The sequence below is a fragment of the Microcaecilia unicolor genome, chromosome 8 (genome assembly GCF_901765095.1).
Source record: "Microcaecilia unicolor chromosome 8, aMicUni1.1, whole genome shotgun sequence".
NCBI lineage: Eukaryota > Metazoa > Chordata > Amphibia > Gymnophiona > Siphonopidae > Microcaecilia > Microcaecilia unicolor.
In genome coordinates, this window is record NC_044038.1 from 165,586,076 (window position 1) to 165,600,789 (window position 14,714).

At 47.3% G+C, this 14,714-nt stretch overlaps 1 protein-coding gene across 1 annotated transcript in view; it reads left to right on the forward strand.

The window, feature by feature from the left end:
* RASGEF1C (RasGEF domain family member 1C) overlaps positions 1–14,714 on the forward strand; it is a 103,744-nt gene that overhangs the window by 59,796 nt on the left and 29,234 nt on the right. Inside the window, exons 3-5 of the mRNA XM_030212091.1 lie at positions 48–170; positions 4,700–4,837; positions 9,383–9,595. Of these exons, the coding sequence (XP_030067951.1) occupies positions 48–170; positions 4,700–4,837; positions 9,383–9,595 (474 nt within the window). The remainder of the gene's footprint in view (positions 1–47; positions 171–4,699; positions 4,838–9,382; positions 9,596–14,714) is intronic.

A 14,714-nucleotide genomic window follows, 5' to 3' on the forward strand; every position in this document is an offset into this window, starting at 1 on the left:
TCTGATAAATGTTGTCCACTAATGGTGGGGCTTCTGTTATTTTCCAGAAAGCATACATCTTTACATTCCTGCTAAGTGCAAGACTCTTCATTCAACCTCACGAACTGGTGTCTCAGGTTTGTCACAGGTGCATTGAGCAGTTACGACTGGATGACCCAACGCTTGATGAGGTAGTTTGGTTTTCAGCACTGAATATAAAAACAGAAGTAGCAGCAAACATGAACTGCTGAAAAAAATGGGGGCAGGGTAGGATTGTGCCTTCTCTCTGGGTACTACATTGGGTCTTCCATGAAAGTCCTGTAAGTCCATTGCCATCCAGATAACCAGGTCTGCACTCTTTTCCCTGCTGTACTGAATTCAGCTTGGCCTCATTTTGAACCAGTTGTCCCAGAAGGGATGGCCTCAGTGGCTCCTCCCATATCTGTAGTGCCTAGGGTCTACATTCTCTTGCTTCTTGCAGAATTTCCTCCTCTGTCTTGTCACCCCCAACCCTCTGAAGCGAGCACTCAAGTGTCTCTGCTTTGTCTTCTTTTCTTAGAGTTGGGTATGCTTCTCATGGGTGTAGCTTGGACCCTGTCTCTCCTCAACCTCCAAACTACCAGAACCATGGACAATATCAATGTCGCGGAGATGACCAAAGTTCACATGGGCGTGTTGGAAGCATAGCGAAGGCAGAACTGGGGCATGCTTAACACATGGACGTCCTCGGCTGATAATGGAAAAAAGAAGGGCGTCCCAGACGAACACTTGGGCGACTTTACTTAGTCCTTTTTTTTTTACAACCAAGCCACAAAACTGTGCCCTAAATGACCAGATGACCACCGGAGGGAATCGGGGATGACCTCCCCTTACTCCCCCAGTGGTCATTAACCCCCTCCCCCCCTAAAAAAGAATTTTAAAACATTTTTTCCAGCCTCTATGCCAGTCTCAAATATCATACCCAGCTCCATGACAACAGTATGCAGGTCCCTGAAGCAATTTTAGTGGGTACTGCAGTGCACTTCAGGCAGGTGGACCCAGGCCCATCCCCCCCCTACCTGTTACACTTGTGGTGGTAAATATGAGCCCTCCAAAACCCACCAGAAACCCACAGTACCCACATCTAGGTGCCCTCCTTCACCTATAAGGGCTATGGTAGTTGTGTACAGTCGTGGGTAGTGGGTTTTGGGGGGCTCAGCACACATAGTAAGGGAGCTATGCACCTGAGAGCTTTTTCTGAAGTCCACTGCAGTGCCCCCTAAGGTGCCCGGTTGGTGTCCTGGCACGTGAGGGGGACCAGCGCACTATGAATGCTGGCTCCTCCCATGACCAAATGGCTTGGATTTGGTCATTTCTGAGATGGGTGTCCTCGGTTTCCATTATCGCCGAAAATCAGGGATGACCATCTCTAAGAGCGACCATCTCTAAGGTCGACCTAAATGTTGAGATTTGGGCGTCCCCGAAACAAAAGATGGCCGCCCATCGTTTCAATAATATGGGTTTCCCCACCCCCTTCGCTGGGACGTCCTGCAAGGACATCCTCAGGAAAACTTGGGTGTTTGATTATGCCCCTCTATGTAACTTTATAAGTCTAAGTGCTTTGAAAATACACCTCTAAGTGTATTAATTAATGAAGAAGAAACTCTAACACTGAGAAAAGGATGATATGGCCAATGATGATGTTGCCGTATGTTGAGTATTAGTTTTCTATGAGACATCATAGTGTACCACAGACTTTCGAGGTCTTTTTCTCCATTAGCTTCACAGTTGATGGTTGTACTTGCTGGTATTGTCCACAGTTCTGGTAGTTTGAAGTGTTTCATTCTTCTGTGGAAAGTTCCTGATTGTTTTGAAGTGATCTCCCCAACCTCCACCCATGGATACCTTCTCTTTTCTAAGCAACTTCTTTCTAGGGTTCCCCTACCCTCTTCCTTCTAGCCTAACTTGATTGTATCTTGACTGACTCTTGTAAAGCCTGTTCCTCCTGGTCCTTTGCTCCCTTCAGAGTTGCTCCTGTGATACTTCTCTGTGCTCTGGTTACAAGGACTAATGTATAAAACATGTGTTGTCATTTAATGGTATGTGACTATGTTCAGTTGAGGGGGGGGGGGGGGAATCTCAGCTGTCTGTGTAATGTCCTTATAATACACTCACGATTGTCCGGCAGCTGGCCTGTAGGCACAGTGGATGTCAGTCTAATTGCTCCTCTGACCTCTTCATCTTTTCTTTATCCCTTGACAATATATTTCTTTTTTTCCTTACACTGAGTTAAGCCTACACAAGGCTGGGATGCAGAGCTGTCAGTTTCAGTGTGTAGGACATTAGTGTTTTTAGTTTGCATAGAATGAAATGTATCTTAGATATAAATATGCAGCATTCAGCAGGAGAACAAGCCCCTTTCTCTAACTATCCATGAAGGACTAGTAGCTGGAAGCATGAAACTCTTTGCTAAAATCCAGGGACCTTCTACCTTTGATGCGACTGACTTAGGGTTGAGCTGGTAATAGTCATAATACATTTTCAGTAACAGTGGGCTGGAAGTTACTATCAGCATTTGCAAACACCAACCATCGTGGTCTATTGAGCCAGGACCAGATAATTAAGCAAATCAAGAAGTACAGCGCAAACACACCAGTCGTTTTAAATGTGGTAAATAAAGTGGCTAAATATCTTTGTTTCATGGGCAGATAATGCAAGCAGGCTTATTTTGGGTTTTGCGCAACTGCAGTCTTAAGACTTTCTCCTTGTATTAAAAAGTATATCTTAGGGGGAAGGGCTTGCCCCATAGATATTGAGCGTTGTGATGCAGGGAATCTGTGTTCAGATCCCTTTGTTTACTCAAGCTGGTCAGGTCTGTGGGCACTGCAGATCTGGGGTACTCTGGGAGAGGAAAAGGGAAGACAGCTGTCACTACTGTGGCCCCTTTACTGGCCTACGAGTGGCTCTGAGCGTGCAGGTTGGAAAAGACAATCTCCATAAGCCTGCAGGTTGCCTGATGTCCTCTGAGATATCCAGGATTGATTCTAATTTGAGTTCTCACATTACTACAATTAAAGTGGCCTGCAAGTCATAAAAATTATTTTCTTTATTTTAAATAATTGTATATACTGCAATGTGAATCTCTTGTAATATTGAATTAGTGGAGGAAAAGACTTCAGAAGCTCTGTATTCACCATCTTAAATATCGTGAATAACAGATTGCCGCATATCTCATTACATACACTTTTACTATGAGAGACTATGGTACAGGCTCATTATTAGTCAAAAAACCTCCATTTTAATTAATTTTGTGCTTCTACCCTATAGTGTCTATTTAATTCTCTATTCTATCAAACTTGTAAAGTTTGATTTCACTTATCTGGGCTGTAGCATCATCGAAAAGGTATGCTCGACAGAGTGCCTCTGTTTCCTGAGTACTTCGTCAGGAGCTATGCCCTCGATCGCTGGATATGCCCTAGGGAGAAATTGCACATTTGGTTGTTTGAGAGAGAATATATAGGATGGAAACAGCCATATAGCATTTTTTCTGAATTTTAGCCTACCTTGATATGTCTGGCTGGTTCTTTCAGCAAGACTACCGGCAGTCAAAATGGCACCCATTTTTAAATGAACACCAACTTTGTCTACCAATCAATGAAGACCTGATAATTAAAGGGACAATGCTGTTCTGAATTCTTAATTTTTAAAGAGGCCGAGATGTGATTATAGGAACGCCTTCCATTTTATGCAGTTATTTAACCCCATAGGTGTGAGGGTTTTAAGACGATAGATCCAGCGTTGTTCCCTCGGGATCAAGGCTCGGTCCTGATAGCCTCCTCTGATCGATTTCCCTATTTGGTCTATGGCTATGCATTTGTATTCTGAAAATGTATGAAATTTTTCTAAACTATGGGCTACCAGCGTGGCTTCCCTCCTCTGGTGAAGTATATTAAACTTGTGATCTCTAAGTCTGTATTTAAGCGCCCTTGTAGTCTTACCTACATATAGTTTAGTACAAGGACATTGTAATACATATACAACATCGCTGCTGTTGCAATCTGTAGTGTACTTTAGTTTATATGCTTTATTTATTTATTTGTTGCATTTGTATCCCACATTTTCCCACCTATTTGCAGGCTCAATGTGGCTTACAATTTTCCGTCATGACTTAAGCCATTTCAGAGTACAGATACAATTGGTAATATATATATAAACATGGATGATATAATGAACAATCAGGTAAAAAAAGGGGAGAACATGCAATTGGTATCACATATTGAACATGGATTGCATGATAAATTAGGCAGTACGATAATAGGGAGAAAATAATCCGATTGTTAAGTAGATGATGGAGAATTACGGTTCCAATTATGAGTCATTTATGATCCCTGGGGTTAGTAAATACATTTGTTGTTATCATATTTGTGCAGTATATACAGTTGCCACATTCACTATGGCCCCTATTGGTGGTCAGAGGTTAGGTGGAGCCTGTGTTGCTTGTGGCTAAATGAGAATGAACTGTATCCTGGGGGTCTTGTAGTGTAAATTGTATTTGAATCAGAACAGATATTCACTGTGAAACTGAGTACCAGTCACCTGGCCTATCATGAAATCTGCACATAGCAGAAACCTCAGGGTTGGCAGAGCTGTGAATTAATGATCATGGTAGAACAATGCCCAGTGGGAAGCTGGAATTTGTGTCAACACCTGCCAATGTAACACTCAATTCTGTCCACCTCAGGCACACATCAGAAAGTTTGGCCCAAAAATTCTGCAGCTGTTGACTGAATGGATTGAAACCTTTCCTTCTGATTTCCTCGATGAACGGATGGTTGGGCATTTAACCGACATGGTTCACAGGATGGCACCTTGTGACAAGGTGAGAAAAGAGTTCAGATTTCTCATAATAATTTCATTTCATTGTCATGTCCGAGTTCTGTTGACCTACATCAGTTTCATAGTTGAATTTCCCTTATGTTTTCATACCTCTAACTAAATTCTTATAGCACAGAATAACTCTGTTGCACTTCTTCACAGTCTAGTTGAGGAGAGCATAGAGGAATGTAATCCTGATGATAAAAAAGGAGCATATCAAATCCTACAACCGCATTTTTGAACTGCTGGATTACTACACCACAGCTCACAATGAAACATGTACAATGTGAATTTTCATATCTTATAAGACAGATTCACCGAAACTGTTGTGCACGTGTAAGCCAGGTCTTTTCATGGCTAGAAACCTTTGGTTTCCCTTGTTTATTTTGCAATATAAATTATGACTCCTTCTGGAATAACCCCACCCAGGTGTGCCGGTTCACTGCAGTTCAGAATCACAAAGTAAAATATGCTTATATCCTCCTTTGGGCTTGTGGTACTGAGCTGGGTTAAATAACAAATACTAGTTAAGCAACAGTGGTTGATCAAAAGGGGCCACTTCATGGATGCAATGGGTGCCTGAGTACTCCCAGTACTGAGCAGGTTCCTTCACTCCATCCAGGCAGCAGGGATAAATAGAGATGGGAAAGTCACTTAACATCCCATATCACCCCTCTCCTCAAGTCACTTCACTGGCTTCCGATCAGGTACCGCATACAGTTCAAGCTTCTCCTACTTAAATGCACTCGATCTGCAGCCCCTCACTACCTCTCTTCCCTCATCTCCCCTTACGTTCCTACCCGCAACCTCCGCTCACAGGTCAAATCCCTCCTCTCAGTACCCTTCTCCACCACCGCCAACTCCAGGCTCCGCCCTTTCTGCCTCGCCTCACCCTATGCTTGGAATAAACTCCCTGAGCCTATACGTCAAGCCCCCTCCCTGCCCATCTTCAAATCCTTACTCAAAGCTCACCTCTTCGATGTTGCCTTCGGCACATAACCATTACACCTCCATTGAGGAAATCTAGACTACCCCAACTTGACATTTTGTCCTTTAGATTGTAAGCTCCTTTGAGCAAGGACTGTCCTTCTTTGTTTAAACTGTACAGCACTGCGTAACCCTAGTAGCGCTATAGAAATGTTAAGTAGTAGTAGTAACATCCTATCTAATAAAACGCACCTCCAACGTTCTGAAGCTGACTGCGTGACTGAGGCATTCGTGCGCTGCTCTGCTGTAAGGCTACTGAACGTTACATAGTTCCGGGAATGTCAGCCGTAGCACTGACCAACCGCACGAGGCCCCGCCCTTGCTGCCCTCGCCGCAACACCACGCCCCCACCAGGTCACCCCCACCAGGCGTGCAGGCTCGGCCCTTCTCTTTCTGTTAGCTCTGGTCCTGCCCTCGTTTCCTCTTTCCGCAATGAGAGCGGGACCAGAGCTACCACAGAGAGAAGGACCGAGGCTGCACGCCTTTTAACGCTGCTTTCCTGTGAAGATGATTTTTAAAACTTGGAGCGAGTGTGGCTGGAACTGGGAGGGAGGGAGGAAGGGAGGGACGACGACCCTAGAACTGGGAGGGGGACCCTGAAACTCAGAGGGAGGGAGGGACATGGCCCTGGAACTCGGAGGGAGGAAGGGGGGGCGACCCTGCAACTCGAATGGAGGGGGGGGGCGACCCTGCAACTCGGAGGGAGGGAGGGCGACCCTTCAACTCGGAGGGAGGGGACGACGACCCTGGAACTCAGAAGGAGGGAGGGGACAACCCTGGAACTCGGAGGGAGGGGGGCCCATGGCACCCACTCTCATTCTCACACACACACTCTCTCTCTCACAGACACACTCACACCCAGTCTCACTCTCTCTGTCACACACACACACACACACACTCGCACATTCACTCTCTCTCTCTCTCTCTCTCTCTCTCACACAGTCAGTCTCACAACACTCTCTCAAACATACACACTCCGAGGACAACCTTGCTAGCGCCCGTTTCATTTGTGTCAGAAACAGGCCTGTTTTACTAGTAAGAACATAAGAATAGCCATACTGGGTCAGACCAATGGTCCATCTAGCCCAGTACCCTGTTTCCAACAGTGGCCAATCCAGGTCACAAATACCTGGCAAAAACCCAAATAGTAGCAAGATTCCAGAACCCCAAAGAGTAACAAGATTTCGGAATCCCAAATAGTTGCAAGATTCCACACTACTGATCCCAGGGCAAGCAGTGCCTTCCCCATGTCTATCTCAATAGCAGACTATAGACCTTTCCTCCAGGAACTTGTCCAAACCTGCTCCAGCTAGGAAGCTTAGGGAGTCTATATTCAATGTTGGGGCATGCGCGGCTCCTGGCATTGAATTTTTTCTATGCAATCAGTTTAGGGTGTTAGTGCAAGCAGTAGTGGTGCACGTAAATTCTAAAGCATGCTGATGAAAAGGGGGCATGGAATGGGTGGGTCATGGGCATTTCTAAAAACTGTGCACATTGTTATAAAATACACCCAGCCTACGCCTAATTTAGGCGTAGACATTTACACCACGTTTTACTCAGCGTAACTGTCCATGACTAAATTTAGTCACACGGATAGGCGCTAGGCATATTCTATAAACCGCACTAAAATTTAGGCGTAGTTTATAGGATACCCCTAGGCGATTTTTTGGTACTGTTTTTTAAAGCACCTTATATAGAATCTAGCCCTATCTGTATAACCGTCATTAATTGGTAAACTATAAATTGCACATGCAAAATCTATCATATGCAACTGCAAGGTCAGGGGGTGCCTAGCAATAGCATGCGCAATTCAGGGGTGGACTGACCATTTTGGCAACCGGGTGGTGCCCGAGGCCCAGAGGCTCTAGGGGGTGCAGAAGCTCTGCCCGAGTGCCTGGCACACACTACAGCCCTCCCCGGTTTTACCTTGAAAGGTGTGCCGCTGGTGATCTAGTGGCCAATGCGGGGGGGATGGGGTGACATATTCTTTCCTGCCCAGCCCGCTGTCCTGCCACTATTTCCACCCCCCCCCCCCCCCGCCTAGCACCACCATATTTTAAAAATGGCGGCCAAGACTCCCTGAATAAGTCACGCAAGACTGTTGAGACCTGCGAGACTACCGTGAGAAGTCTCAGCCGCCATTTTGAAAACTCAGTGGCACCAGAAGGTGGGGAAATAGTGGCAGCGTTGTGGGCAGAAAAGAACATGCCCCCCACAGAGGCCACCAGACCACCAGAAACCCTCAGGTAGGACTGGGGCAGCAGGGGTATTGGCCATGGCGGCTTGGGGGGTCGGCATCGGCTGGGCGGGGTACCAGACCACCCTCATTCCACCCCTGGCGCAGTTTATGGACTACTAGCATTTACACATCTAACTGCCTACAGTTAGTTGTCAGCATTTATACCAACCATTGAGGCAGCAGCGTAAGTGCCTGCGCGTGGTTAAGCGAGTAAGTGTGAACTTAAGTTTGTATTCTGTATCAGCAACTGTGCTAAGAACCACCGATAAAGAATGTGCATCTACAGGCAGATGATCAAAAGCCCTACGCTGTTCCAAACAGCGCTCTAAACAAGCGCTGGAACAGCGCGGGGCTTTACCGCACCGATGATCAGAGATAATGCATGCAGATTTAAGCAGCGCAATTATCTCTGATCATGGGGTAGAAGTGCGGGCGAATTGTGCATGCGCTCAGCACAATCCTCCCACACTTGTTTGACAGGTCTGGGCTGTCAAAATCTCAAACCTGTCAAACACAGAGGCTGGAGGTCCATGGGACCACCAGGCCCTTACTACCCCTGCCCCGAGCAACAGGGGCTGGAGGTCCGGCGAACCTCCGGTCCCCCCCCCAAGGTTCCGGTGGGTCTCCAGCTCCCCAAACCCCCAGAAAAAGACTCCCTGGTGGTCCGGTGGCCGCCGCCGCTGCCGGTCAACCCCCCTTCCCTCCCTCCCTCCCAGCGAGCTACAGGGGTGGGCGGATCTCCAGCCCACCCCAACTCCCCAACTCCCAGATTTGTCTGCCGCTGAATCTCTGGTAAAAATAACCCCGAACCCCCTCCCGGCCCCCCTACCTTAGTTGGAGGAGGGACGCAGCCTGCCTCCCTCCTCTTCCTTCGATGCCGTAAAATGGCGGCACCCAGCCCCGCCCAGTGCATCCTGGGATGCGCTGGGCGGGGCTACACACCATATAAGGAGGAAAGAAGGAAGGAAGGGAGAAAGAGCTGGCTTGATATCTCATACATATTCATTATGGTTATTCCCCAAAAAAGCCAGCTCTTTTTTCCTTCCTTCCTTCCTCCATATTAGCATATTCATTTGTATATATATATATATATATATATATATATATATATATATATATATGCAAATGAATATGCTAACATGCTCCGCCCCATCCTTTGCCCCCCCCCCCCCCAAATGAAACAGTCAAACTACGCCCATGCTTGTATGGACATACAGCCTGGGCAGTTTTGTAAACGCCTCTGTCAGGGTGTTAGTGGGAAAAGTGAACCATGTCCCAGTGAGGTTTTATTAACTGCAGCGATCTTTTCTTTCAATTCAGCAGGTGTGCTGGGAAAGATTGAACCAACTTCTGCAAACACTGAATCAAAAGCTGGCATCGCCTAATCAAGGGGAAGAGGGCACTGTGAAAGTGAACGGTGCCATCTCTGACCAAATGGTGGTCTTTAAAAGTAAGCCCCAGTCAATTCAAAGGGACATCCTGAGTGTCTGCAGCGACCCTTACACCCTTGCACAGCAGCTAACGCATGTAGAGTTGGTAAGTAAAACTTAGAGATGTGCATTCATTTGAAATGACTTGAGAAATGCCAATGACAGATCCCACGTTGTGTCATTTTTAACTGGAAAGGATAGAGGAAAACCCCCATAATCTGGCATTCTTTTCTGTGTCATCACTAATGTGCATTATTGATGACATGACATTGCCCCCCCCCCCCCCCCTGGGTTTCTGCCAGGTACTTGTGACCTGGATTGGCCACTGTTGGAAGCAGGATACTGGGCTAGATGGACCATTGGTCTGACCCAGTATGACTACTCTTATGTTCTTAAGACCACTGACCATTTTTAGTAGCCACTGCCTGGACTGACGCCATCCTGGTTATATCTTTTTGAAAATGCAGTCTCCAAAACTGCACACAGTACTCTAAATGGGGCCTCACCAGAGATCTCCATTTTGCTGCTGGCCGTTCCTCTTCCTATGCAGCCAAGCATCCTTCTGGCTTTGGCCATTGTTCTTTCTACCTGTGACCAAGATCCCTCACCTTGGTCACATATGCAAAACATGGGGATGGGCTAGAGTGTAAATTTTAAGGGGTTTCGACATTAGCTTCAGAACTTAGTGCAAGAACAATGCTGGCCAGACTTCTACAGTCTGTGCCCTGAGAAAGGCATGGACAAATCAAACTCGGGTATACACATAAAGTATCACATACCATGTAAAATGAGTTTATCTTGTTGGGCAGACTGGATGGACCGTACAGGTCTTTATCTGCTGTAATTTACTATGTTACTATGTTACTCTTTGTGGTTCTACATGGAATGTTGCTACTACTTGGGAATCCGGAATCTTGTAACTCTTTAGGATTCCAGAATCTTCAGAACTTTTAGTACAGGAATAGTGCCGGGCAGACTTCTACGGTCTGCGCCCTGATCGTGACTGAATACATAGGGATGGACTGGAGTGTAAATTTTAAGGGGCTTCGATGTTAGCTTCAGAACCTTTAGTACAAGAAGAGTGCTGGGCAGACTTCTACGGTCTGTGCCCTGAGAATGGCAAGGACACATCAAACTCGGGTATATTTCAATAATTTTTATTGGAGAAATCACATAATAACCTTTCCATCAGGTATTATGGCAGCTTGATTGTCTAACAAGTATTGCTACAGTAACTTCCACAGGTAAGCACGTTACATGTCAGTTAGCATCAAAAAGCTCGCTTCCCTACATCACAGTCCTGAATTTCAACGTCTTTGCTCTCCAGTAACTTTTTACAATTTTCTCCCCCTCCCTCTCTCCCATCCCCCCTCCCCTCCCCTATCCTAACCCCCCTCCCACTCTCCATCACAGTCTCAATCGCAGTCCTTATGCTCTGTCTTCCTTGTTTCGGCATCTGTGTCACAAGTTCATGATTTGTCCCCTGGCATGGGGCGTTAGTGTCAGCCAGAACGGGGTCCAACAGTTCCAAAAGGTTTTGATGATTAGTGGTTTTCGAGCTCTCAGGCTCGTTCTCTCAGTTCGTAGCAGGTGGATCAACTGCCCTCTCCATTGGGGCAACGTGGGGCCCTCCGCCGACAGCCATGCCAACAAGATTATTTTCTTTGCCACCATTATAGCTCGTGAGACAAATGCCCGGCATCCCCTTGGTAGGGGACCAACCAGTCGTGGAAGGCCAAATAAGAGCTTGGCTTCTGCTTGCCAGTTTATGTCCCAGATAGCGGCTATCTGCTAGGTCAATGCTTTCCAAAACGTCCCAACTCGTGGGCAGCTCCAAAACATGTGGTCCAGTGTTGCTCCTTCTGCTTTGCACTTGGGGCATGCTCCGTCCAGCGATAGTCCCATATGGAACGCTTGCCTGGGAGGAATATATGCTCTCATTGTAAACTTAAACTGTAGTTCCAATAGTTCGCTTGGTCCATGTTCCTGTGGTATCCAAATAGATGTTCCCGTATCATTGTTGCTGTAACTTCTGTCCCCAACTCCGCACTCCATCGGCTTGATAGTGTCTCAAAATCTGGTTCTTTTGCCATGTCCTTTAAGTGCCTGTGGTAGTACGTCAGTGGGGCTTTCTGTTATGCTCCCAATGAGTGCCGAGCCCAGCTCTTCCTGCACATCTTCTGCCAGTGCTTCTTGCGGGAGGCTAGTGATATAGTGCTTTAGCTGGTAGTACTGGAGCCAATCTGATGAGCTCAGAGAGAACTGGGCCTGGAGTGTTGTCCAAGGTTTGGTCTTTCCCTCTTCATCTATAGCCTGCAATAAGTACTCCAGCCCTTTATCCCTCCAGCGAGCAAAGGCTGCTTGAGTGCGGCCCGGCAGGAACTCCGGGTTGCCGCAAATTGGGAGGTATGGAGTTGCACTGGCCATAAATCTGTGGTGTCGGCAGAGCCAGCGCCACGCCGCCTGCACTGCCGGCAAAAGCTGTGCTGTAGCCAGCAAGCAATTCTCTTCTTTACTGGTCCTATGTAGCAGGTAGCTAATATGTCTCTGTTCAGTCTCTTTCAGTTCGAGGAGGGAGGGGGTAAAGTATTGTGTCCGCCTTAACCAATCATTCAAATGTCTCAGTCCACTTGCAATCGTCATATAACGCAAATTCAACAGTCCCAAGCCTCTGTATGCCACTGGCAGATGAAGGGTGGACAGCGCTATTCTAAGTTTTTTCTTTGCCCACAAAAAGGTCTGCAGGATCTTATTGAGCCGCTTTTCATCTGCCTTGGTCAGGTATAGAGGCAGGGTCTGAAACACGTACAGCCATCTGGGCACTATCACCATATTGTACAAGGCTATCCTTCCCAGGAGTGATATAGGGAAACCCTGCCACATTTGCAGGCTCAATTTCATATCATTTAACAGCTTTCGCACATTCTGGTCATACACTTGTGAAAGTTCTCGAGGTATTCTAACTCCAGTGGCGTACCAAGGGGGGGGCGGTGGGGGCAGTCCGCCCCGGGTGCACGCCGCTGGGGGGTGCCGTGCGCCTGTCAGCTCTTCGTTTTCATGCTCCCTTTGCCCCGGAACAGGTTACTTCCTGTTTCGGGGCAGAGGGAGCATGAAAACGAAGAGCCGGCAGGCGCGCGGCACCCCCCCCTATCGGCGTGCACCCGGGAGGGTGGAGGTTCTTTCACTGGGGGGGGGGGCATCGCGCTGTTCCGGGGGGAGGGGCGCTGCACCCGGGGGGCGGGGCGCATCGGCGATCCGCCCCGGGTGTCAGCCCCCCTAGGAACGCCACTGTCTAACTCCCAGATACTTTATTGCCTCTTCCTCCCACTCTATGGGCAGGCTTATCCTTTGCCTTATATTATCTCCCCGCAGTACCTCCAAGGCCTTGGATTTTTGGATGTTTAGTGTGTAGCCTGGGAGGGTCCCAAACTCCTCAATCACCCGTAAGATCCTAGGTATTGATTGTTCAGGCTCTTGAGTTATCACAAGTAGATCATCGGCAAATGCCAGAGCCTTAACCATGCCACCCGCCAGGGTCACCCCCCTCACCCCACCATCCGCCCGCAGAACGCGGAGCAAAGGCTTCATTGCTAGAACGAATAGGAGGGGCGAAAGTGGGCACCCCTGCCAAGTCCCCTGATGAATCTGAAAGGGGTCTCCCCTCACTCCATTTACCAGAACAGCTGCCTGGGGGTTGCTATACAATGCCCTTAATGTGTCTCCAAACCATCCCTGTACTGCCATATAGGTCAATAGCCCAAATAAATATCCCCAGTCTACGTTATCAAATGCCTTTTCGGCGTCCAAACTAAGTATCAGTGCTGATTTCTGTTCTTGTTGGCATTTTGCCATCGCCAACAGGAGGTGTCTGACATTACTTCCAGCTTGTCTGTTCCTCACAAACCCTACTTGCTCCTCTCCTATCAGTTCAGGGAGCAGTTGCCCCAGGCGTGTGGCGAGAATACGGGCCAAGATTTTTACGTCTACATTGATCAAGGAGATGGGCCTGTAGGAGCCCGGGTGCGCCCCATCTTTCTCCGGCTTATGTATCAGTGTGATCAGGGCTTCGTTTGCGTGTGGGGGGAACTCCTTAATCAAACTCGGGTATAAAGTATCACATACTATGTAAAATGATTTTGTCTTTTTGGGCAGACTGGATGGACCGTACTGGTCTTTATCTGCCATCATTTACTATGTTACTATGGATAGAGCCTTACAAAATACAGAATAAATGACCACATATTACAAATGTGCAGACAAAACCTGAACTGGAAACTTCAGGAAGAAATGTCCTCTTGTACTGTGCAAAATATAAAATTATTAGAAATGCACATTCAGATTCCCTAAACCAAAATTGCCATTGTCTGTACAGCTTAGCCTCTGTAGCCAGTGTCTCCCACATTTTGCAGGGGCTGAGCTATTATGTAGTGGCTGCAGCATTTTACCTCCACAGTCTTACATTGGCCTGCGGAGATTAGTTGAAGACACTGCTTGTCTCATGGGTGGGGAGAGGGTGCTCTCAATGTGTGCATTTGGGGTGTGCAGAGCCAGGGCTCTTTTATTAATACTTGAGGACCATGGGTCAATTTTAGCAGGCAATGGTAAACAGGCCAATACTCAATACCACCAAGTAACTCCTGAAGAAAATCCCTATGATAAATAGAGAGCAACCAAAACCAGTTTCTTTGGTTTTGGCCAAAGTCAAGACTAGGAACTAGGGGCCAGCCTGGCCTGCTCCCTGCACAGAACAAACCACCACTCCCTCCCCATCACCATACACAGAGCAAACCCCTTTCTCCCTCCATCCCCACGCACAGAACGAGCCCCCTCCCTCTCCCTTCCTGGACCCACTCATCCATCCATACCATCCATCCCTGGTGGTCCAGTGGGTAGTCAGGGGACACTCAAGGAAGTTACATGGAAATACTTTAAAAACAAATAGGAGGAACTATTTTTCACTGAATAAATAGTTAAGCTCTGGAACTCTTTGCTGGAGGATGTGGTAACAGAGGTTAGCGTATCTGGGTTTTAAAAAGGTTTGGACAAATTCCTGTAGGAAAAGTCCATAGTTTGCTATTGAGACAGACATGGGGAAGCCACTGCATACCCTGGGCTTGGTAGCATGGGATCTTGCTACGCTTTGGGATTCTAGAATCTTGCTACTCTTTGGGATTCTGGAATCTTGTTACTCTTTGGATTTGGGATTCTGGAATCTTGTTACTTTT